This window comes from Rhineura floridana, chromosome 6 (genome assembly GCF_030035675.1).
Source record: "Rhineura floridana isolate rRhiFlo1 chromosome 6, rRhiFlo1.hap2, whole genome shotgun sequence".
NCBI classification, from domain to species: domain Eukaryota; kingdom Metazoa; phylum Chordata; class Lepidosauria; order Squamata; family Rhineuridae; genus Rhineura; species Rhineura floridana.
In genome coordinates this window covers 29,413,799-29,435,795 of record NC_084485.1, presented here as the reverse complement: position 1 = coordinate 29,435,795, position 21,997 = coordinate 29,413,799, and the positions used below count along the sequence as shown (strand labels likewise).

General features: G+C 40.9%; 1 protein-coding gene across 4 annotated transcripts; it reads right to left on the bottom strand.

Moving 5' to 3' along the window:
- Positions 1-326: 326 nt before the first annotated feature.
- UBE2V1 (ubiquitin conjugating enzyme E2 V1) lies at positions 327-20,410 on the bottom strand. Of its 4 annotated transcripts, XM_061631316.1 has the most exons (6): positions 20,281-20,405; positions 18,821-19,030; positions 15,855-16,006; positions 5,258-5,406; positions 2,911-3,036; positions 327-2,299 (listed from the first exon to the last, which is right to left on the bottom strand). In XM_061631316.1, the coding sequence occupies exons 3-6, from the start codon at positions 15,895-15,897 to the stop codon at positions 2,153-2,155; spliced, it is 465 nt and encodes a 154-aa protein (XP_061487300.1). In that variant the 5' UTR covers positions 15,898-16,006; positions 18,821-19,030; positions 20,281-20,405; the 3' UTR covers positions 327-2,152. The 4 variants fall into 4 exon arrangements, with proteins under 4 accessions (XP_061487300.1, XP_061487301.1, XP_061487299.1 ...); XM_061631317.1 differs by lacking the exons at positions 15,855-16,006; positions 18,821-19,030 and having other exon boundaries at positions 20,281-20,410; XM_061631315.1 differs by lacking the exons at positions 15,855-16,006; positions 18,821-19,030; positions 20,281-20,405 and adding an exon at positions 20,087-20,207.
- Between the last annotated feature and the right edge of the window lie 1,587 nt (positions 20,411-21,997).

The following is a 21,997-nucleotide window of genomic DNA, read 5'->3' as shown; positions in this document are numbered from 1 at the left end:
AAAAGCAGAAGCTGCAAAATGAGAATGTTTCTCTGGTTACTATTTTTCTTCCATCTGATTAATCTATATACCCCCAAGCTGTGCCTAAATAATGGCTCTTAATTATTAAAAAGGTTTTCTGAAATCTAAGCAAGATGATGCTTAATAGCCACAGGCACAGATAAGAGGGGAAACTCCTTTCTGCCAGCCCTAACAAAATCCATGGGAGCTGCTTAAGTAATTCCTCAGCTCCTAACTATTATTTCAGTGAGCCATGCATGGTGAACTTCCCGTACCATACCTCAGTGGGGATTCCCACTCTAAACATAAATACAATTACAGCACAGTAATATTAATGCACACTTTTTATTATATTAAAATCAGGCAATGGTCTGATACAATAAAAAGGCTGCTTACGGAATACTGTTATGTTAAATTTTTAATTACAGAGGATGTTAAATCCTTACAACTAATAATTTCCTCAAAAAGAGTTAATGGAAACATCAATTATTCATTGACTTGATAGCTTCTGCTTTTAAATGTGACTTTTTTCTTTTTCTTTTTTTACACAAACACTGAATTTTTATTTTCATAAAACTCAAAAGAGGACATACTAGATTGTTTGCATTTAAGCTTGCATCCATGTTTCAGCAGTCAAGTGGTCCAAAACAAGAAGTCCGAAAAGGAAGTGATTTGCCAGGAAGCCTTGTCAATCACGGTCCCTAACCCGCTATGAATGGCAGTTCCACTCTTTAGGAAGGATCCTTCTCTCTGCAATGTATCAGGACAGAGTCTCCACTGCACAGAGTAGATTTGTCTCTATGATGAGTAACTAACATGGCGTTCAAGCGGAGGTAGCGACATTCAGCTCGGGGAGCTGGAGTGTTTGTTTCAAATTTCTACATACAGATCATTCCACATTATTTGGCCATTCTTAACAGGCTTAAGCAATCCTGGTAAATTACTGCTCTTTTCACCATACCAAAAGCCTATCTAATAACATCAGCCATGGCCAGCTTGGCGGTGTGGAAGTAAAGCCACAGGGCAGGAAGGGAAGGGATACTTGCGAGCAAAAAAACAAGACACTCTTGTTTTCCCAGCTGGTGAAGACTAAATTTATAGCCCAAGAGAAGTTGAAAGCATGAGGCAAAAATAATAATAATTATAATAATAATAATAAAATCAGGCAGTTTGCCAGCCACTTACCTCTTTTTGGCCAGGTGTAAAGGAAAGCATCACAGAAGGGGCAAAAAGAAAGCAGCACCCCAACTATGACAAAAGGGAGAAAGACTTAAAAGACACACACCCCGATCTATTGCCCCAAAGCCCACATTACTGGGAATCAATGGTGCAGAAATACAATCTATGCTTTAGCCAAAAGTTATGGGGAGAAAGACCCCAATTTCCTAAAGCATTCTTTAAAATCAGAAAATAAAAACAACCCCAGACACATTCAGCATTTTACTAGAGTCTGCACAAAAGAGAGGGATGACTGAGGATACCAACACATCCCACTAGTAGTCCACACAGCCCAGCCTAGGACTGGGAATTTAAACCTTTGGGCACAATCCTTTTAGGGCATTATCCTCAGCAAGCCCTACTAGAATGAATGAAATCTGTGCAAGAGCATTATAATACTCCTGTAAAGTCTCAGTTCTTTTCAAAAGAGCTAGTGCAGGAGAACTTCCCCTTGGATTGTGCCCTTCGTGTCTACTCTAATAAATAGCCCTGAGCGTCAACCTATTGCAAACAGACAAGTCAGAGAGAGAGAGAGAGAGAGAGAGAGAGAGAAGGGGAAAAGATATAAACCCAGGCCAAACACACAGCAATGTGATTGTGTGATGTATGGTTTTTATGCTTTTCACAGTCGAGTTCAATGTGCCACACTGGTCTTGACAGTAATAAATTTAAATAGACTTTTTCTTGATACCAGAAGTTCAACTATGTGGATAGTGGTTACACATGACAGCATTATTTGTTATAGCACAACTTATTTTCAAATGGAAAAAAAATTAGTATCATTTACAGTATCTCAAGATAGACTTTCCTTTGCATGGGAACTTCCTTTCCAGTACTTGGAGGTCTACAAGATGCATCTAGAAAATTTACTACTGTGGAAAATGAAGAGAGCTTAAATTGAATGAAGGGGCATGATTTTTCTGTTTGTTTTTCATTAATTACTGTAACATTGTCCTTCAGGTGGTTGAGGAAGTTTCATATTTTCTTTAGACATCATTAGACGCCGGAGCTCTTGCAGAACAACTTTGATACTATAAGAATTCTGCCATTTTGCTAGGACTGATATGGCTCTTGGATCCACCTAGAAACATAAAAAAACACAACCATGAGTTTGGAATATATTATGTAGCGAGAAGTTCAAAAAATAATAGCTAAAAAAATCACACCAGGTAAAGCACACCTAAGGTATTTTGGATCCTGGCCCAAGACTGTAAATTTTAGATTAATCAACCAAATGTTTTGTAAATGACCCAGTGAAAGCCAATTTAAAAATTGTTGGGGCTGAAAGCTAAAACCACATTTGCTTTCTTCTTATGCTATTTTGGTTCTGGTGTGTTACTCTCATTGGGAATTTAGAGAAAAAACGAAAAGATGCCTTTTCTGTCTAGCAGTAGATTTTGTTTATCAAATGGTAAGTTCTCACACTCCAGAATCTGAAAAAAGCACCTGTACTGATGTTTTGGTATTATGCAAACTTATTTAAATTTAATCAGTTAAAAGCCGGATGATAAAAGATGGAAGAACTAACATTATTTCACCTGCAGACAGTCGTAATGCAGAAATTTACTTTGAAACGGAGATGTAACAAAAGAACAGCTGTATGCTTAAGTAGATGCATTAAATTATTCTCTCCTGAAAACTGACAATGATACTGCAATTGTAATATTAGGACACAAAAGGTGAAAAACTTACCACTCCATTAGAACTATTTATTCCATTCATATTAATTTTTGTTACAAATCTTACAAATGGAGGTGCTTCTGGATATTTAGGCCCACATTCTATTTTAAGGCTGTATATTCTGTTTTCATAAATTGTCTGAGGGGGAAAAAATATTTGTGTCAGATGATCCATCACTGAAGGAAGATCACATTCAGGTGATATAGTGAGATGAATTTCACGTTAGCATAGATATATTTCCACTCTGTCATACCCCCATTGTTTGCATGAACTAATTTCGTAATACAATGGGAAAACACTTGTAGTACAGATGGATTTATATGTCCAATGGAAGGGTCAAAAATGTCTTCATATCTCTTAAAGAACTGATCACTTTCTCTCCTCTTTTTGACAAATCAAAATACCTACCATACAAATCCCCACCCACTTCTGAATAAATGTTGCCCATTTTGTGATGACTAGATATCAAAATATGTGGGAGTAAGAGTTTGCAGATGGGTGTGGGGAGGAGCTGTAAGTGGGCACTCAACTAAATCATGGCTTGAATCCAAAGATTCTGCAGTTTGAGCAGACAGAACTTTGCTTGCATGCGTATGACTGAGTGGAGGGGTGTGTGCGCCATCAATTCCTCCTCACCTCCCAAAACTGCTCTGGACAGTCTTTTCATAATTCAGAACCAGTTCTGAGATGGGGCATGGAGAGCCTTAGATAGGTGGTAGTGGGGAGAGTCAGTAACCCTTCCTGCACAAGCAAAATGCCTTCTGCTTGCTCACTGGAATCCTTGGATCCAAGTGTACATGTGTGGTGAATAATGAATCAGAGGCCATGTTCCAACTAGTTGACAAGTAGAAAACAACTTGTGTTAGATGCACACTCTATAGTATAAACCACTGACTTGCAAATTCAGGGTCCATTCTAATTTGCTGTTGCACTAGCACCACAGACTTCTGCTTGTACAACAGAACTTTCCCCTCCTCTAACCTACAGCTCACAACACACCCTCAAAATGTGCTCCACAAGGTTGGAGGATCCTCTGGAGAAGATTTTGAGGGCCTACGAGGAGAGGAAGTCCTGTTGTGTGAATGGAACTCCACGCACACACCACTGGATACAACCTCAATTTGTTACATTTACACCTCCATTTTTCTTCCAAGAGCTCCGATGGGCTTATACATGGATTCCACAACAGCAATCCATAACACACTAACTTTTAGAGCACAGTTTGCAACTGCTTTGGTATCTCCCCACCTCCACCTTTCTCAACTCCCCTGGTGAGTACACACAGCTAGACATCCATCTTTGAATAAATATGTTAAATATGCTCATCAGGATTAAGTAGTAACCACATCCAGATCACAGCAAGTCCTGAAGACATATAATGAAATTCACCAAGATACCACAGAGGCATATGGGAATGTTTTTTTAAAATAACTGTGACTGGGAAAAGACTTGTGACCATGCAACCAAACTTAGGGAAATAAGAGAAGAAAGCGGGTAGAAGAGCAGAGTTTAGGATGCATTATTTTGACTGCATGAGAATAGAGGTCAAAAGAACGAATGTCCATGGCATGCCCATGTACATGTACTGTATTGCATAACTTGTGTCCTGTGGTTGGTTGATGTGTGTGTTTGTGTAGGTGGTATGTCTATGATGGATGAGTGTGCTCAGAGCTGTATGTGTATGCATGCATATACATGACAGCAAGTTAATGTTTCTATAAGTGAGTGTATGTTAGAATACAATGCTTTTCTTTTTTGAAAAAAGGACAAGAAAGAAGCATCACAGAACATGGTTAACACCACCTACACAGGTTGTTTCCCATTTATGATTGAAACTAAACACTGGAGAGAGGGATGCTATATGGCATTTTACCAAATGATGATTTAGATATGCATAAAGACTTGGCCTAGTTAGTTCCTGCGATCACAGTAGCTGACATTTTTCTAGAAATGGTATAGAAGAGTCAGATATTTTACTGGTCTGCAAGTTGGCACTGAAGGGATGCACTAGCCCCTGGGGATGAATACAAATTGTGTACTGGGCACAGAAATCGCAGCAGCACCCCAAATTAAGTTTTTTCATTGCCAAGCTGTGAATTTACTGCTGTAATCTTAAAAAAAGGGCTTGTATATTTTTGTACCATTTAGCACAGGCAAAAACAGAACAATTAAACCTGATTAGAACTTATTACTTCTCAATGTCGAACAAAAATCTTACTTAGAATATTCAGTACTACACAGCCCATCCTGCCCACCACATATATGACAAAAATCACATGCAGAAAAACCCAGTGAACCCAGAAAAATGTGTTTTGCAAGGAAAACAGATGTATAGTACGTATCTTTCAAACATGCTTACTCTTGGAGGCCCAATAATCATGCCTGTCCATCTTGTAAGTGTCATATCTTCATCATCTTCAAGACCCCAGCTAACTGTCCCATCTCCTACTCCTTTCTGACCTTCTTCAAGTTCTTCCAAAAGTCGAAAATTACGAGGAACTTTTACTCCTAAAAACAAACCAGAATGAACTTTTGAGATGACAATGTCTGCTAATAAAATACCTGGACTGATGCTTTTGACCAGTATGCCTATCAATTAACAGTGCAACCATATGCATGTTTACTTTGAAGGAAGTCCTACTGAGCTCAATGGGACTGACTCCCAGGTATGTGAGTACAGGACTGCAGCCTAAAAAAAGGGAAGCGGTACAGTTAAGTTACAAGTAAAGTAAAATAATACAAATTTGAGCACCAATACACACCTATTTCAGTTACAGCAATTATCAAGAGGAAGACAACATCTTTCAAATAAACTACAATATGTATCCAAAGTTAGTTTCTGCAGAAAGGATTCATTTAGCTTTACAGAGAAATCACAAATCTTAGACTAATACTAAAAAAGAGCCTGGAGAAAAGTGAATCCTTCTACGACTTAACTATGTAGCAGGACAATCATACTATGCTACCAGACTTAGGAGCTATGATGATATGCCCAAGTTATATGCTACTCCTGGGCCTATGCAGTGCAAGCAAATCTTGTGGCCAATGGCAAGCCTCTGGGAAAATCCCATTATAAAGTACCCATTATTTGTGGCCCCTTTGTTTTGGAAGAAAGCAGGTCTCTGTGTGTGTGTGTGTGTGTGTGTGTGTGAGTGTGTGTGTGTGTGTGAGAGAGAGATTGTGTTCATTGCAATGTTTGCTTTTCTCTTCCTTTCCCTTGATTCAAATGTGCAAGGTGGAGTTGGCAACAGTTTTCCCAACATGTGGCAGCGAACCAGCCATACTGCATAGTTCACCTGCATCCTTAATATGTAAATTATGGTGAATTGACCTTCTGGGTGGGTTTTTATTAGCTCAAAAACAGGTGGCCAGAGTAAGAAGGAAAACTGGGGGGGGGCAGTGATGGAGGGATGGGTTAACACGCACACAAACCCACTAAGTTAAAACTGTAACAAAAATGCTATTCTGCAGTTAATATAGCATGCAGCCCTCTTGAGTTTATAAAAATGTAGAAGTCATCCTTAGTGATCCAAGCTGTGCTGTAACATCCCTATGATGCAGGATCCAAGGTTCAAAGGATGGTACCCATTCACAAAGTAGATCTGTGGAAAACCAAACACAGGGAAGAAAGAAAGGCAAACTATCCAGGAATCCCAGACAGTCTTTTCACCCACCCTGTGTACATGTCAAAAGAAAATATGAGCAGCTTTGCTCAGTCATGCCAATTATCTATTTTGCTCACTGGCTTGCTTCATATAACAGACAATACCAGATGCTATACTGCCTGCACTAATGTCTTTGTATGCTTCTAACAAGCATTTAATTTTAATTCAAGGCTTGGGGGAAAAAAGCACACCACTGGCAGCAGATTACTACTAATTAAATGTATGAGTTGCATTTCTATGAAGAGTGTGCTCAAAGTAACAGAATAAAAACTTGCAGGGGAAAAGAATGACTAAAAATACAAGGAATTAAATATACTAGTTTATTCCAAATTGGTAGTCAACAAGTCTCACAACAGAATGATTCCTATCCAACAGTGACTAAAATTGTAACATAAAAACCTAAGAAGAGCATGCTGGATCAGGCCAATGGCCCATCCAGTCCAACAGCCTGTTCTCAAAGTAGCCAACCAGATGCCCATGGAAAACCCACAAGCAGGACCTGAGTGCAAAGAGCATTCTCCCCTCCTGTGGTTTCCAGCAACTGCCATCTGGAACCATACCATCATGGCTAGTAGCCACTAATAGCCTTTTCCTTCATGACATGTAACTCATGGAACACATTTGAGTTATGGTCCAAGAGGAATCAGAAAAGCAAGAAACAAAAATTTAGCTTATAATGTTTGATAAGTCTTACGCAGAAAACCAAACACAGGGAAGAAAGAAAGGCAAACTATCCAGGAATCCCAGAAAGTCTTTTCACCCACCCTGTGTACATGTCAAAAGATATCAATGAGATTAAACGGGAAACCTATTAACATCATCCAAGTCTATGCTCCAATGGCAAACGCAGAAGAGGAATTGGAGAGATTTTACGCAGAAGTACAGGAAGAAATTGATCACACACCAAAACAAGATGTGCTGATAATCATGGGGGACTGGAATACAAAAGTAGGGAACAGAGAAGAAGTAGGAATTGTGGGGAAATGGGGCTTACGAGACAGAAATGAAGCAGGAGAAAGACTTATTGAATTCTGTGAAGCCAATAATTTGTTTCTTGCAAACACATTTTTTGAGCAACCAAAAAGATGACTGTACATGTGGACATCACCAAATGGTCAATACAGGAATCAAACTGGTGATTTATTTATTTATTACACTTATATACCACCCTATAGCCGAAGCTCTCTGGGTGATTTACAGCAATTAAAAACAAATATACAAATTAAAAAAAAATTAAAAACACAATTTAATTTTTTAAAAACAATTTAAAAACACATGCTAAAATATATAATTGGTAGCAGAAGATGGAGAAGTTCCATACTTTCTGCAAAAACAAGACCAGTACAGATTATGAACTGGTTGTATCAAAAATCAGAGTAAAGCTAAAGAACAACAAAGCAATCATAATGCTAAAATACAATTTAAATAACATCCCAGAAGAATATAAAGATCAAATAAGGAACAGGGTTGAGGCTTTAAACTTAGTTGACAGAGAACCAGAAGAACTATGGAGTGAAGTCAAAGACATTATCAGGGAAGAATGTAAAAAGACAATACCTCTAGTTAAAAAGAGAGAAAGACCTCAGTGGATGACTGAAGAAACTCTTCAAATGGTTAGAGAGAGAGAAGGAAAGCAAAAGCAAAGGAGATAGAAACACGGTCAGAACCCTAAATACAACAATACAGCGACTAGTATGTAGGGACAAAGAACTATTACAATAGTTATTGTATAGAAATAGGAGGACAACAAAAAGGGTAGACAAGAGCCCTGTTCCAAAAGATTAGAGAAATGAAAGGGATATTTAAACCAAGAGTAGGGATGTTGAATAATCAACAGGGAAACACATTGACTGACCGAGATGAAAAAAAAGGAAGATGGAAGCAATACACTGAAGAACTCTATAAAAGAGATGCAAGGATGACAGATTCTTTCACGGAGGAACCGTATGATGAAGATCCAGAAATTTTAGAATGTGAGGTGAAAGCTGCTCTTAAAATACTTGGAAGAAACAAATCACCAGGAACAGATGGCATACCAATAGAGTTGCTACAAGCTGCTGCTGCTGCTGCTACTACTACTACGCAACCTACTTTATATGAAGCTAGCCTGGAAGGCTCTTTGAATACTGTAGTGAGTGCAAAATGTCACTTCCTCAGAACCACTGGCCACTTAATGACTTTCAGGTACAACTGAAGACTTCAAATGACTAATGATGCTTACATGAGAACATATCACCATTGAGAAAACACCTTCTTCCATATGAGCCTATTAAAATCTATACGAAATGTTCTCTTCCCATATGTGTTAGGGCAGGAACAAGGCTTTCTGAATAGTAAAACTTCAATTGTGGAATTAACTCTAGAGGGAAGGCCTGCCAGAGTTGACCTCCCCTTTTAGGTTATTATTATTGTTGTTATTTTTAGGTATTTTTAAAATTATTATTATTAATAATAACAACATTACTTGTTATTTTACTTCTGATATGTTTAGTATGATAGGATACACTAAGGTGATTACTTTAATCTTGCATTTGTATTATTTTATGGATTTTGTTAGCAGCACTGGTTTTTATCTTTGGAGAGAAGTCAAAGTACCATGTTTAGGAACATATATTACCAGCAGCAGATTTTTCTTTGGTAAAGTTTTTTTGCTACAGCTGTCCTAGAATTCAAGCTCCTTCTTTCAAAGTCAAGGAAATAAAATGGATGCTTGACAAGATTACTGACATAGTGACAAATTTCTTGAATACACTAAACTCTACTAGTATCACCTTTCTGCCAGGCAACAGGAAGGATCATTTATTCAGTTGATGCTCTGCATCCTAAGGGGAATGATGACACCTACAGTAGTCAATTTTTTTAAAAAACAAGAAGCTAACTTCAAGGCATCTGCTGACTCAGGTCAAGAAATATGAATTTCACTGTTTCCTCCTGCTGGGAGGAAGGGCAGGATATAAATCAAATAATAAATAAATAAAATAAATAAAAAGCTAACCTTGGTATAAAAAAGGTGCTAAAATTCAGATTCTATAATATTAACATATGCAATTATTTGCTAAATCTAAGTAGATAGTTGATCCATATGCTTCTACAGACACACCAATAAAAATCTCAAAATGTTATGGGCTTGTATCCAAAGTAGCGTTAAGTCTCTCATTTAGTTACCACAAGGATTTACACTTGCACACCATAACTTCTCCTTCTCTCCGCCGCCCTCCACGCACTCTACATCTGTTCTGGGGTTACCCCCCAGAGCAAATTTCAACAGGGTGCAGGGTAGGCACAAGGGGAAGAGAAGGGCGAAGTTCTACTGCACAAGTGTAAATCCTTGCACTAAAGGAACAAGGGCACTGGATACCATCCAAAATGTCTTCAATAACACAGTCCTGTAAACCAAGGAATAACTGAAGTCTTATCACCAGGATACATTGTATCAACCAGTGAAGAAGAAAATGAGGCCCATTATCTCCAGGCAAGAGGTTTGGGGTCCAAGAATATTTAAAAAATTACATGTGTAAATCTCACTGTATCCCACAGAACTGGAAGGGGTAGTTTTCTCACTGCAGTCTGAAAGGGAGATGAAAGTTATCCTCGTGCCACCACCAACAGCAAAGGGACGACTGTTGCTATTGTTTCTTTCATTTTGGATTCAGGGAATGACAACAGCAGGGGGGAGGGGGAGTTGAGTTCCCCAGCACCACCAAACAGAAGAAAGGGAGATGGGCAAAGCTCCTACCCCTTGTCTGCAACTAACTGGCGCCTTCCAAACTCAAATATGAAGGGTGCAAGCCTTCCACCTGAATGCCATACTCAGGCCAGCAGGAATCCAGTGCAGTTCCAAATCCCCAAGCTGTCTTGCTCAAGTAGCTAGAGGGTTTTCAGAAGCTACATGCACAATCCTGTAATCAACTCTTACACTTTTGATGACTTCTGACAACTGGACATTGCACATCCTGTGCGCTCTCTCTCTCCTTGCAATAGCTCAGCACTGCAACATCTTGAGGAACCAGGTTGCTTAAGAAAGGAGACACCTAGAAAGATTTGTTCTTAATTATTAACCCTGCCAAAAAAACCCTCCCCAGGGGTGGAGGTCCTCATGATGTCATGCTATATTTTAGAGCCTTTCCAAATATCTCCAAATCCCTGTAGCCGCACTGGGCCAACTCTCACTGCCCTTCCCCAGGAAGGTTACCATTCTTCCCTGTTGTGCTCCGCACCTCAGAAAGCAGCAAACGATCTTGCTGTTCATATTCTCAGCAAAAAGGCAAAAGCTATCACCTGCTTTGCATCTCTGCGGCACCATGACCGTCTGAGATATGGGATCAGATTCAATATAAAAACCTAGAAAGGCACTTAAGTGTCTAACATTTTACTGCTTACTGTCCAAAGTTTAATTGAAATATCAATCTGTCATACTAACCAGTAGGACTTTAAGATGTCAAAATTCAAACTGCTTCATCTTCCCAGATACTATAGGAGTCTCATTATACTTTAAACCGGAATTTAAAATTAGCAATTGATTTCCCACCTCCACTTTATTCAAACAAGTATTTATCAGATCCTTCGTTTCACACTATCTCATATCAGCCACACCTCATTCTATATTTTCCAAAAATTATCATCTGTTCTTGCTAGTAATGTCTCCTTGTCTGTCACTTACACATTTGCACATCTGTATCCACCTTAGGAGAGATCTAAATATTACAAGAAGCACAGAGCTTCTGCTGTCCATGTCTTGCTCTCTTCTTGGTAATGTCAAGTGCAACACAATGTGTGAAATGATGTCACTGAGCTGCGACTTCCCTTGCCCACGCCTCACCACACTGACGGTAGGTACTGAGGAATACACTGTGCATGCAACAATAAAAATTATTTCAGAGGATACATCATCTGTAACAGAAGTGATAAACAGGGTTAGATGAGTTCATGTAAGAGACTTAACAGAAGATATCTGCCAGGAAAGCTCAATTAAAACTTTACATTCAAATGTGATACACTTCCGCATCCCACAAATGTGGGTGCTGGGGATAAATATAGGGTGATGATTTCCATCACACACTGCTCATAAACTTCCCATGGTAGCTGGCTGGTCACAGCTGGCAACTGAATACTAGAGTCGAGCTGAACTGGACTTGTTCAAACTAGAAAATCAGTTCCTATAATCTTACGTCAGAAGTTATTCAGAGTTCATACACAGATCTGGCTCACCGAACATATTAAAACTCTTCCATGCTGGTAACAGAAATAGACAAGCACTCTGCTACTATAAAAAATATAACAATGCTGATATTATCATTTTGTATGAAAATTCAGTATTTCGGAAGAGACCAGATGATTAAAAAAAAACCCCAACAAACAGGTTTCTATGGATATTAAACAGCTTTAAAAAAAGATTTTTGGAACATATGTTGCAGCTAATCTATTTAAAATTAATCTACTTTTTTCTATAATTCCATATAGTTGCAAATGGTTAGTTTTCATAATTTTAATAGCCAAAAGATCCTGGGGTCCACCAAGGACTACCCCTTTATTATTTATTGCATTTATATCCCACCTTTTTCTCCAAGGTGGTATACATTCTTCTCTCCTTACTCATTTAATTCACACAACAACCCTGTGAGTTAGGTTAGACTGAGAAGCAGTGACTAGCTTCATGGCTGAGTGCAGATTTAAACCCTGGTCTCCCAGGTTCTAGTCCAATACCCTAATCACTACACCACACTGGCTGTCAGCGGTTAGTTAAAACAGAGCCAACTCCATCTGAACTGGAAGCAGTAAGAGGACAGAATTTAAAGTCTGGCAGAATAGTGACCTAAAGATACTTTGCCCTTATTAACATTTCATCCTTATCACAAAGAAGATGATTAGTTTGAAAGTGTCCTATGATTTAAACAACCCTTTCAAGATTCTTAGTATGTGAAATTCTACTTCAATGGAAGCTAATACCAATGAATTATGTCATCTGTTTATCACAATCTATTCTCAACAAACCTAAAATATAAATCTATTTGCCATTTTGGCCAATGAATTTTAGGCTCTTTGAACATATATAGTAACTTATAATTTATCTGCTAGAAAATGTGCTTACTGTCAGTTTAAAAATAAAAATAAACCAATGAGTACATATCTGAAATAATACTTTTTAGCCAAAGCAACATCCCCTTCTGTACTATAAAGCAACTTTATAGCCTTGCTCAAACTCACATAGCTTCCTTTTGCCCATTGCTCTCTATAGAGTAGTAAATAGCAACCTTTCGATTAGACCTCCTGGCTTCTCCAGGTGGAGAGTGTGGGCAGTTGGCCACCAATGCCTGAAGACACCACTGACCAATACTATGGCTGGCCACCTTTCCTGCTCTGGAGCAGGAAAGGCCAACAGGAGATGGGTGTTGCCATTTTGGCCCTGCATGACCAAGGTTCTTTGGGTACCTTCGCCACACAGCTGCTAAACAATCCCCAGCCTTTCTCCAATCTTTGAAGCTGGGAAGTTGGTGAGGATCCGGGGCAGATGATCCCTGTCCACCACTGCAGCTTCAAGGATGGGAGGAAAGTTGGCTGCTTGTCACACTTACCAGTGGTAGGGGCCGCACTCCCTACAGTGAGCTGATTTGAAGCTTGCCTCAGCCTGCAACATGGAACCCACTTTTGATTCCCAGCTGAAAGACAATGTTCTAGAACTCAGTTGTAGAAGTGAAGACATTCTGATCAAGTCAATCAAAGACTGAAGACTGCTTCATATGATCCATGTGTGGCAATCTCAAGGGAAATGAATTTATATGGTAGACACATGTGGTGAAGGTGTCATTTCATCACTGAATCATGTGCTCAGATCATTGCTGTACATGAGTCAGGGCACAGAGCATACTCACCCCGCCGCCGCCCCCCCCGCAAAGAAAGTATCACAGACCAAACTAACACTTAACATAGAGGCAGCTATAATATGCATTCACTCCTGCTAAGTTGGTGAACACATTTTTGTTGTGTAAATCAGCTCTCAAAATCTTACAAGGACACAACTATTTCTTTACAGAACTGCCATAATGGAACACACCATACTTTAAAAAAAAAAAAAGATTTTCAAGTGTCAATGTCTCCTAAAGGAAGAGTAGACATTTATATGCTGTAAGTCCCCCTGGGTTCAGTGGGGCTTACTCCCAAGTATACACTTGGTAATACAAGTAATTCACCTGCGAATTAGTGCCAGAATCACAGCCATCTCTTACTGTATCAATTTAAAAGATGGTTTTTCATTCAGGCTTTGTAAGGTGTGCCTTTCCAATGTCACTTCCAATATTAAAGAAGTATTCTCTTTAGCAGGACAGATGTACATAAGAACATAAGAAGATCCTGCTGGATTGGGTCAATGGCCCGTCTAGTCCAACCAACCAGTTCTCACAGTGTTCTCACAGTGGCCAACCAGATGTCCATGGGAAACCTGCAAGCAAAACCTAAGCACAAGAGCACTCTCCCCTCCTGTCGTTTCCAGCAACAGGTATTTGGAAGCACACTCCAGACCCTGACATCACTAAAATGCACTTGTACTTGAAACGCATACCTAGGCACAAATATCTGCTTTCATTTCATATTTGGAAAAGTGCAAATTAGTTGCCCAAAGCAATTCAAAAAACCCTTGAGAGACATGAAGATGGAAGCTCTAGTGCACGGATGAGGAACTAGTGCCCCCCCAGATGTTATTAGACTCCAATTTCCATGAGTCCCAGCCAGCACAGCCAATGATCAGGGATCATGCGAGTAGAAGTCCATCAACTTCTGAAAGGCCAAAGGTTCCCTATCCCAGCTCTGTAAGTAAAAAAAAAAAAAGTTCATTTGAACAAAAGCTAGATCTGAATGAATTGTTTTTACCAGGGCCTACAGGGAACAATTAAAGCAGTTTGCACTCTACACTAGATGCTGTCACAAATTTGGGCTCTACTTCTTGGTTCTGTCACAGGAGACTCATTACCCTCATTAAAGAAGAATTAATTAATACTATGTCTCACAATTCTTCAGCAGGCATTACAATGCACATTGTCCCATCTAGCTCCCACTTGAAGCAGCAGCCTGGAGAGGTTTCCCAGCTTGTTGTACGAAGTCTTTGGGTTCAAAATGTTAATGCTCTTTATTGAGCCCACTGCAACAGTAGTTGCCTGCCTCACTCCTCTACCATCTGCTACCTTGAGTCTGGTGTGGTTCCATGTCCAGGAGCAAACAGGGAACTGGGAAAGCAGTAATGACACTCCTTTGCTGCAAATAGAGGATCTGGATGCTGGAGGTGCCAGGTTTAATCCCTGTAATCTCCAGCTGATTTTAAGTACTAAGGCTAGAAAAGGCTCCTTTCTACCTGAAACCCCGAAGAGCTTCTGCCAGTCAGAGCTGACAGTGGAATGGATGGACCACTGGCCTAACTACTTCATATGTTTGTATGTCATACTGACTGCTTCTGCAAGAGGGGCACATGTTTGCCTGCGTCAAAAACAGGCAAATGGGAGGTTGTGTTTCTTTCCACTTTATTCCTGTACTGATCTTTGCATAATACAAAAACAATGAGGGAAACAAAAATTAAGCATTTCAAAATATAATTTTGTAGTCACATCCTAACATGAATTCCATGTACTTGTGACATGTTACCCAGATCTATTAGCAACTTCCCAAACCTATACCTTAAGCCACGGGTGGCCAATGTGGTACCCTTCAGATGTTTTTGGACTACATTTCCCATCATCCCTGACCATTGGCCATGCTAGCTAGGGTTGATGAGAGTTGGAGTTCAACAATATCTGGATGACATCATGTTGATCACCTATGCTGTTGTAAGCCATATTTTGTACCTTCAAATTATGACCTCTATTACTTCCTTTCCAACTCCAAGCAGGATAAATAGCACTGTCAATATGCATGTGCATCCTTCCACTATCAAAATTGGAAGTCATATCTCATTACTTTTAACTGTGTAAGGTCAATCTTGTGCTGGTAGGCACAACAGCCCTGCATCAGTTATCTAAAGCAATACTATCTGAACATACAGTGGCTGCTATATACTGCATTACTATCCAGCTACCCCACTATTTAAGATATTTTATAAACTGATTAAAAAAAAACCCTCCAAGCAGTGTACATAAAACAGTAAAACAATTATCAATAAAATATAGGTAAAATCAAAACAATTTAAAAACAAATATACACGACTGAATTATGTGTCCAGATAAGCTTGCTGAAAGAAAAAATGCTTTCAGCAGGCACTTTAAAACTGTAATGAAGGTACCTGCCTGATGTTATGAGGAAGCCACTCACCTAAACAATAACTCTGTTTCTTTGAGAAACAGGAGAGTGGCATCTCTCAGTGAATGCTCTCAAAGCCATCCAGGAAAATAAAAGTCATCTGCCAGGTTCTTCTTCCAACCAACTCTAAACTGCGGAGTCAGCAGCTGCAAAGAGACTGCAGGCTAGACAGGACGAAAGGACATGAGGTCCCCATGTCAGCATCACATTTTATACAAACAGCTCAGTGCTAGAACTTCCTGTAAGAGCAAACAGAGAATGTACCATCCACTATTGCACTGCAGTGGCACAAAACATGGCGTTAGGCTGGCACTGCAATGATACTACATCAAGCTAATGCAAGTGCTGAGAACAGGGGTACCAGCATTTCAAATCTGGTAAGTGAAACAGAGTACATTTGTAGGAGCAGAAAGCTTCTCTGCAAAATGTGAGCCTCAAGCAAGTTTAAGCAATTAACTGACATTTTACAAAATATTGTGAACCATACTTCCGCCTTAAACTTCTAAAATGAAGCTTGACTCTAAAAACAGAGTGAGTTTTCAATTCCTTATTTAAGAATTATTTCCTGTGTGGTAACATATTTAAATAGGCCCGTGTGCTAATTTTTCAAGCAGATCTTGAAAGTAAAACCAGTGTTACAGCTCTCTTCTCAAGTGGCAAAGCAGAAAATACCAATACTGAGGAGTAAAGTCAACTCCTGATTATTCTTCTGGTTTATGATTTTTGTATTTTTACGATTTTATATACATAATTTTTTAAAAAAAGAACAGAATTTTAAAACTGAGAGCAGGCTTTGCTCAACAAAACTATTTGCCTAGAAGTTGGAGTGACAACTGTGTGGTATAATGATTAGTGTCAGACTTGGACTAAGGAGATGTGTAGCTCACTAGTGACCTTGGGCCAGCCACACTATCTCAGGCTTACCCACCTTGCTGTGAGGACTGAATGACACAACCCCTATATACGCCATTCTGGTCCACAGAGAAGGGGTATGCGTATGTAGGTGAGATACAGCTCCCAGTAATAAATAGCCACCTGATCATAGAAGCCTACCATCCTATTTCCTGTGTCAATGTTTGCCTTAAAGATGATCAAAATGCCTTGATCAGAACTAACTTTAAAACAGCCAGAAAAGGATGTCAACATATCAATGGCAAATCCTGAGAAAAAGCTTTATTATTTCATCAATGAAACTAAAGTTTAATCCAACTGGCATTTTATTAGATACCAAACCATGCTACTTTTAAAGAGTAACTCTCGGGCATTAAAATACAGGATCTCTTTATCCCAGGGATGGATATTATTCACCTGTGAAAAAGCATTCCTGTGCTTTTGCCTTACTGGAATGCGTCCTTGAACTATGACAATGCCTCTTGCTTGCCTGGATGGACAGGTGACTGCGTAGAAACACCTGACTTTTGCATGGCTGGAACGTAGCCTACTCTATATACAAAAGTAAAAGTCACATCCATTTATCTGCCCACTTTTGCCTCTGGCCCACCACCAATGGCATATGGTCCTCAAAGGGTTGTCCATGGGAGAACGCAGCCCTTCGAATGAAAAAGATTCCCTTCTCCTGCTCTAGAGAAACCATAAGGGGCATCTTAAAATCACCAGCGTAATACAAACCTTCCTTATACAGCTGAACATACCAAAGAAAGACTATCACATGTATGTTTCTCTAACCCATTAAAAAAAGCCTAGGAGATCCATGTTGCCACAAAAACATGTATTCAACACTTAGATTTCACATTTATTTTAGTATTTTTATTGAGTGCACCTTGAAAGTAAGAGCAGTCCTGCTGGATCAGACCAATGGTTTATATAGTCCAGCACCCCATTTCCCAAAGTGGTCAACTAGATGTCCATGGGAAGCCACAAACAGAACATGAAGGACCCAGCACTCTCTCATTGTTACTGCCCAGCAGCTGGTACTCAGTAACATGCTGCTTCAGAACCTGGAGGATGAATATAGCCATAATCACTAGCAGCTATTAACAGACACATCTTCCATGAATTTGTGTAATCTCCTATTAAGCCATCTAAGCCAGTGGCCATCACTAATCTTGCAGCAGCGACTTTCATAAATTAAATACGTGCTATGTGAAGAAACACTTTGTCTATCCTGAATCTCTTGCCAATCGGTTTTAGTGGAAGACCCTGAGGCAGCTGGAAGATACCTCTGACTGCCAATTGCTGGTAATCACAAGTGGGGAGAGTGCTGCTGTGCTCAGGTCCTTCTTTTTGGCTTCCCATAGGCATCTGGCTGGCCACTGTGAGAACAGGATGTTGGACTAAATGGGCCACTGGTCTGATCCAGCAGGCCTTCCTTATGTTCTTATGAATTCTAGTATTATAAGAGGAAGAACAACTTCTCTCTAACCACTTTTTTCACTCTGCAACAACCATGTGAGGTATATCACAATTACTCCTGTTTTATAGGAGATAAGCTGTGGCCAAGAGTTGGTGGTTTGCTAAAAACCACACAACTGGTCTGCAGCAAAGGTGGAGCTTGAACACAAGTTTCCCAGATCTAACTAGCTATCTCCACACTGATTTTCCTAAAGGTCCATATATTCTTTTATAAGCCAAAACTCTAGAAACTTGTGTACTACATGAAGAGACTCCAATCATTCTATCTTATGTCTCATCCTCTTATTGCCAATACCTAAGGTTAGCATCAAAGATTCTAGTACCTCCTGAAAACCAATCTCAACTTTACAAACAGACAGTAGTGGTTAAAATGTTGAGCTTGAACGTGGAAAGTGAGGTTCAAATCCCTCTTCGCCTTATATGTTCTGATAATATCATCACCCCATAGACTAACCTAGCAAATATTTACAATGTATATGGCATTTTAGTATCCAAGGCACTTCAATGTACAATGGTAACAATCCTTATGAGGTAGTCCAGTATTATCCCCATATTACCATGATAGATGGGGAGACTGGGCTCAGAGTTGGAAAATAACAGCTTACCTAATAATGCCTTCCTAGTGAGCCTGAAGCAGAGGCATTACTTGAACCAGAGACTGGTTCATAGCTTAGGTCCTGAACCTGGCGCCTTCCAGATATTCTGGCTATAATTTCCATCAGCCCCAGCCATTAGCCAAGCTGGCTGGGGCTACTAGCTCTTGTTGTACTACACTGCTCAATCTCTTGAAGCTGTTGTGCAGCAAGAGTGCCATTCTGGAGGAAGAATGAGACAAAAATAATTACAGAGGAACTTCCTTGACAGACTAACTTCTGTCTTCCTGCCCGCCTACTTATTCTTTAAGTAGTATCCTAGAAGTTACACCCCATCCTGTACTACACAAGTATGTTAAAATATTTATATTCCACTCCCTCCTATAGCTCCCAGACAACTTACAATAAAAGATGATCAATATACAGCAGAGGTAGCCAATGTGGTGCCCTCCAGATGTTTTGGAGAACTCCCATCATCCTTGACCACTGGCAATTCTGACTGGGGCTGATGGGAGTGGCAGTCCAAGCCATGTACAGCACTTCATTGGCTACTCCAGATACATAGCATAGTAAACTTAAAATGTAAAGAAGCAGCAGTATTGATTGGAAAAAAAATACTGTGCTCCAAAGCACTAGGCTCATGATGCAGGTGAAGGTAAGCAGTTCTGGGTCTGGCCAGTATCTGGAAGAGACCACATCTGGGAACCCTATGCATGTTGCCTTGAGTTTCATAGAAGACATACAGGTTATGGATGTATGAAACAGTTAAAACTACTGCTTATCCTTAGGGCCCCAGCCCCAAATTCTTCAATGAACACCCCAAACAAAATCCTAAGACCAGCCTTGAGCCTGTACAAAATCCAAGAGCCCATCTAACTCAGCATCTTGCTTCAGCCCCAACCTGCAGTTAGCCCTCACGTAGTTGCTTGTCCCCAACTCTGCCGTCTCCAGAGATATACTGCTTCTGAGCATAGAGGTTCTCCTGCGTTGTCCGGCTCACATACAGTCGTCTCCCAGCCCCATTTATCAACGCTTTCTCCCTCCCTCCCTCCCTCTAGTAACGTTTCCTGCGAAGCCCCCTCCCACCTTCCCTTACCACCAGAAACCCTCCATTACTCTCCAGGCAAAACGAAGGCCCTTCTGGCCCTTCAGTGCCACCCCAATCCAGGCCACCTACTCCCCTCTTCCCCAACCTTAGCACCACTAAGGGGTGCTCTCCCTCCCCGCAGCCCGTTTCTTCACCACAGCCTGACACCGCCGCCCCCCGCAGAAGCCTACCCGGCCACCGCCCCTCGGGCCCGACACACCCAGCCGGCGAGCCCCGGCTGTGGGGAAGCCGCTGCATAGCCTTCCCGCGGCCCCCAGGAGAGGCGAGTGTCTTCCACCCTCCATTCCTTAACACCCCCGCGTAGGGGTCTCTATGTTTCCCTTCCACAGGCCAGGCTGGCCTCGGCTACCGGGTCCCAGCTCACCCAAGCCCGTGGTGGCCGCCATCTTGCGCCGCTCTCGCTGCGATCCCGGCCTCCCTGCCGCCCACGTCACCTCAACGCGGGAAGTGAGTTGCGGCGGCGGTAAGTGACTATGGGGGAGGGAGGGCGCAGGACCGGAAAACAGAAAGATATACAAGGTGGCGGGGCTACCCAAAGCATCAGGCAGTAGCTTGCCTGCCGTAATGCACGTGTGTTTTTTAATTTGTGGTTGGGGAAAATGGATAAGCACGGGAGGGGGAAACCCAGTTTTGGGTTTCTTCCGAGGCCTTTGAATATATTAAGAGGGGAAAGAACGGCAAACCTCCGCAGGCTAATATAGTCCTCAGTTGTTCTTTATTTCTCTCAAGGGGAAGATACAGAACATGTGCAAAAGAACGGCTTCCTCAAAACCCAATATATGCTAATAGGTGTATGTGTGGCCCAGTGTGGAGTAGTGGTTAGAGTGTTGGACTGAGACTTGGAAGATCAGGGTTCAGATTCCCGCTTCGCCATGAAGCTCACTGGGTGACCTTGAACCAGTCACTGTCTCTCAGCCTCATCTACCTCACAGGGTTGTTGTGAGGATAAAATTGGGAGGAGTAGCTATAAATGTAATAAATATAGGCTGCAATTCTAAATCCACTTATCTGGGAGTAAGCCCCACTGAATTGAATGGGGCTCAGTTCTGAGTAGATACAGTTATGATTGCAGCCTTTCACAGTATAATCTTACACATATCTATACATTTTCATTCAAACGTTAATCCCCATTGTGTTCAGTGGGGTTTAAGCAGAGCCACACCATGGATTTAAAGCATATCCAAAACACATGTACGCACACGACTTCCCCTGAATGCTGGTAACTGGTTTTCCCTTCACAAAGCTACAGATTCTCAGTAGGATTGCCAGGTTCAGGGCCTGAGACTGATCCTGTATCTTTAGCAGAAGAGAAAGTCAGCCAAGTGCAGGTGTTCTTGCAACACTATAATGGGAAAAAACACAAGGTGGAATTTTCCCCTCCCCTTGCACAACTTTTAAAGATACGGAAGACCTCTTGGAGGCCGGGCCTTGCAACCAAGAGATCTTTTGTATCTTTAAAAGTTGTGCAGGGGGAAGGGAGAATTCCACCTTGTGGTTTTCCCCATTATAGTGTTGCAAGAACACCTGCGCTTGGCTGACTTTCTCTTCTCCCAAAGATACAGGATCAGTCTCAGGCCATGAACCTGGCAACCCTAATTCTCAGCATCCTTTACAAACTACAGCCCCCATTATTTTTATGTGCTTTAAATGTATGGTGTGGACCTGCCCCAGGGGAATGGAGTTAGGATTGCAGCCTGACTGTGGCATAAGCAGCTTGTGTATGCATGCATGCCCCCCCACCCCCACCACTGTGGTAATGTGAACAAGGCTGTTCATAGACCCTTGTGTTTGGAACACAGTAGTAGAGCACCTGCTTCGCATATAAAAGGTCATCCCAGGTACAATTCCTGGTATCTCCAGGTAGGGTAAGGAAAAACCTCTCTGGAAATCTGGAGAGCTGCTGTTGGTCAGCGTACGTAGAAAATAACTGCTAGAGGGACTGATGGGCTAACATTATATGACACAGTTTCCTTTGATTGCACAGCACACAGGGATATGCTTAGAGGCACTGACAGTGGGCACTGACCAACAAGCCTGCTTCTGCTGACCTGGCACATCCAGAGTAGTTAATTATGCATCAC

Bases quoted from the DNA above. Each gene is read 5' to 3' on its own strand.
- UBE2V1 (XM_061631315.1), bottom strand. From the start codon at position 20,153: ATGCAGCGGCTTCCCCACAGCCGGGGCTCGCCGGCTGGGTGTGTCGGG. The intron at 5,407-20,086 runs GTAGGCTTCTGC...GTTTGTTTTTAG, and splicing joins GCCCGAGGGGCGGTGGCCGG to GAGTAAAAGTTCCTCGTAAT. The intron at 2,300-2,910 runs GTAAGTTTTTCA...TTATGTTTCTAG, and splicing joins TAAATAGTTCTAATGGAGTG to GTGGATCCAAGAGCCATATC.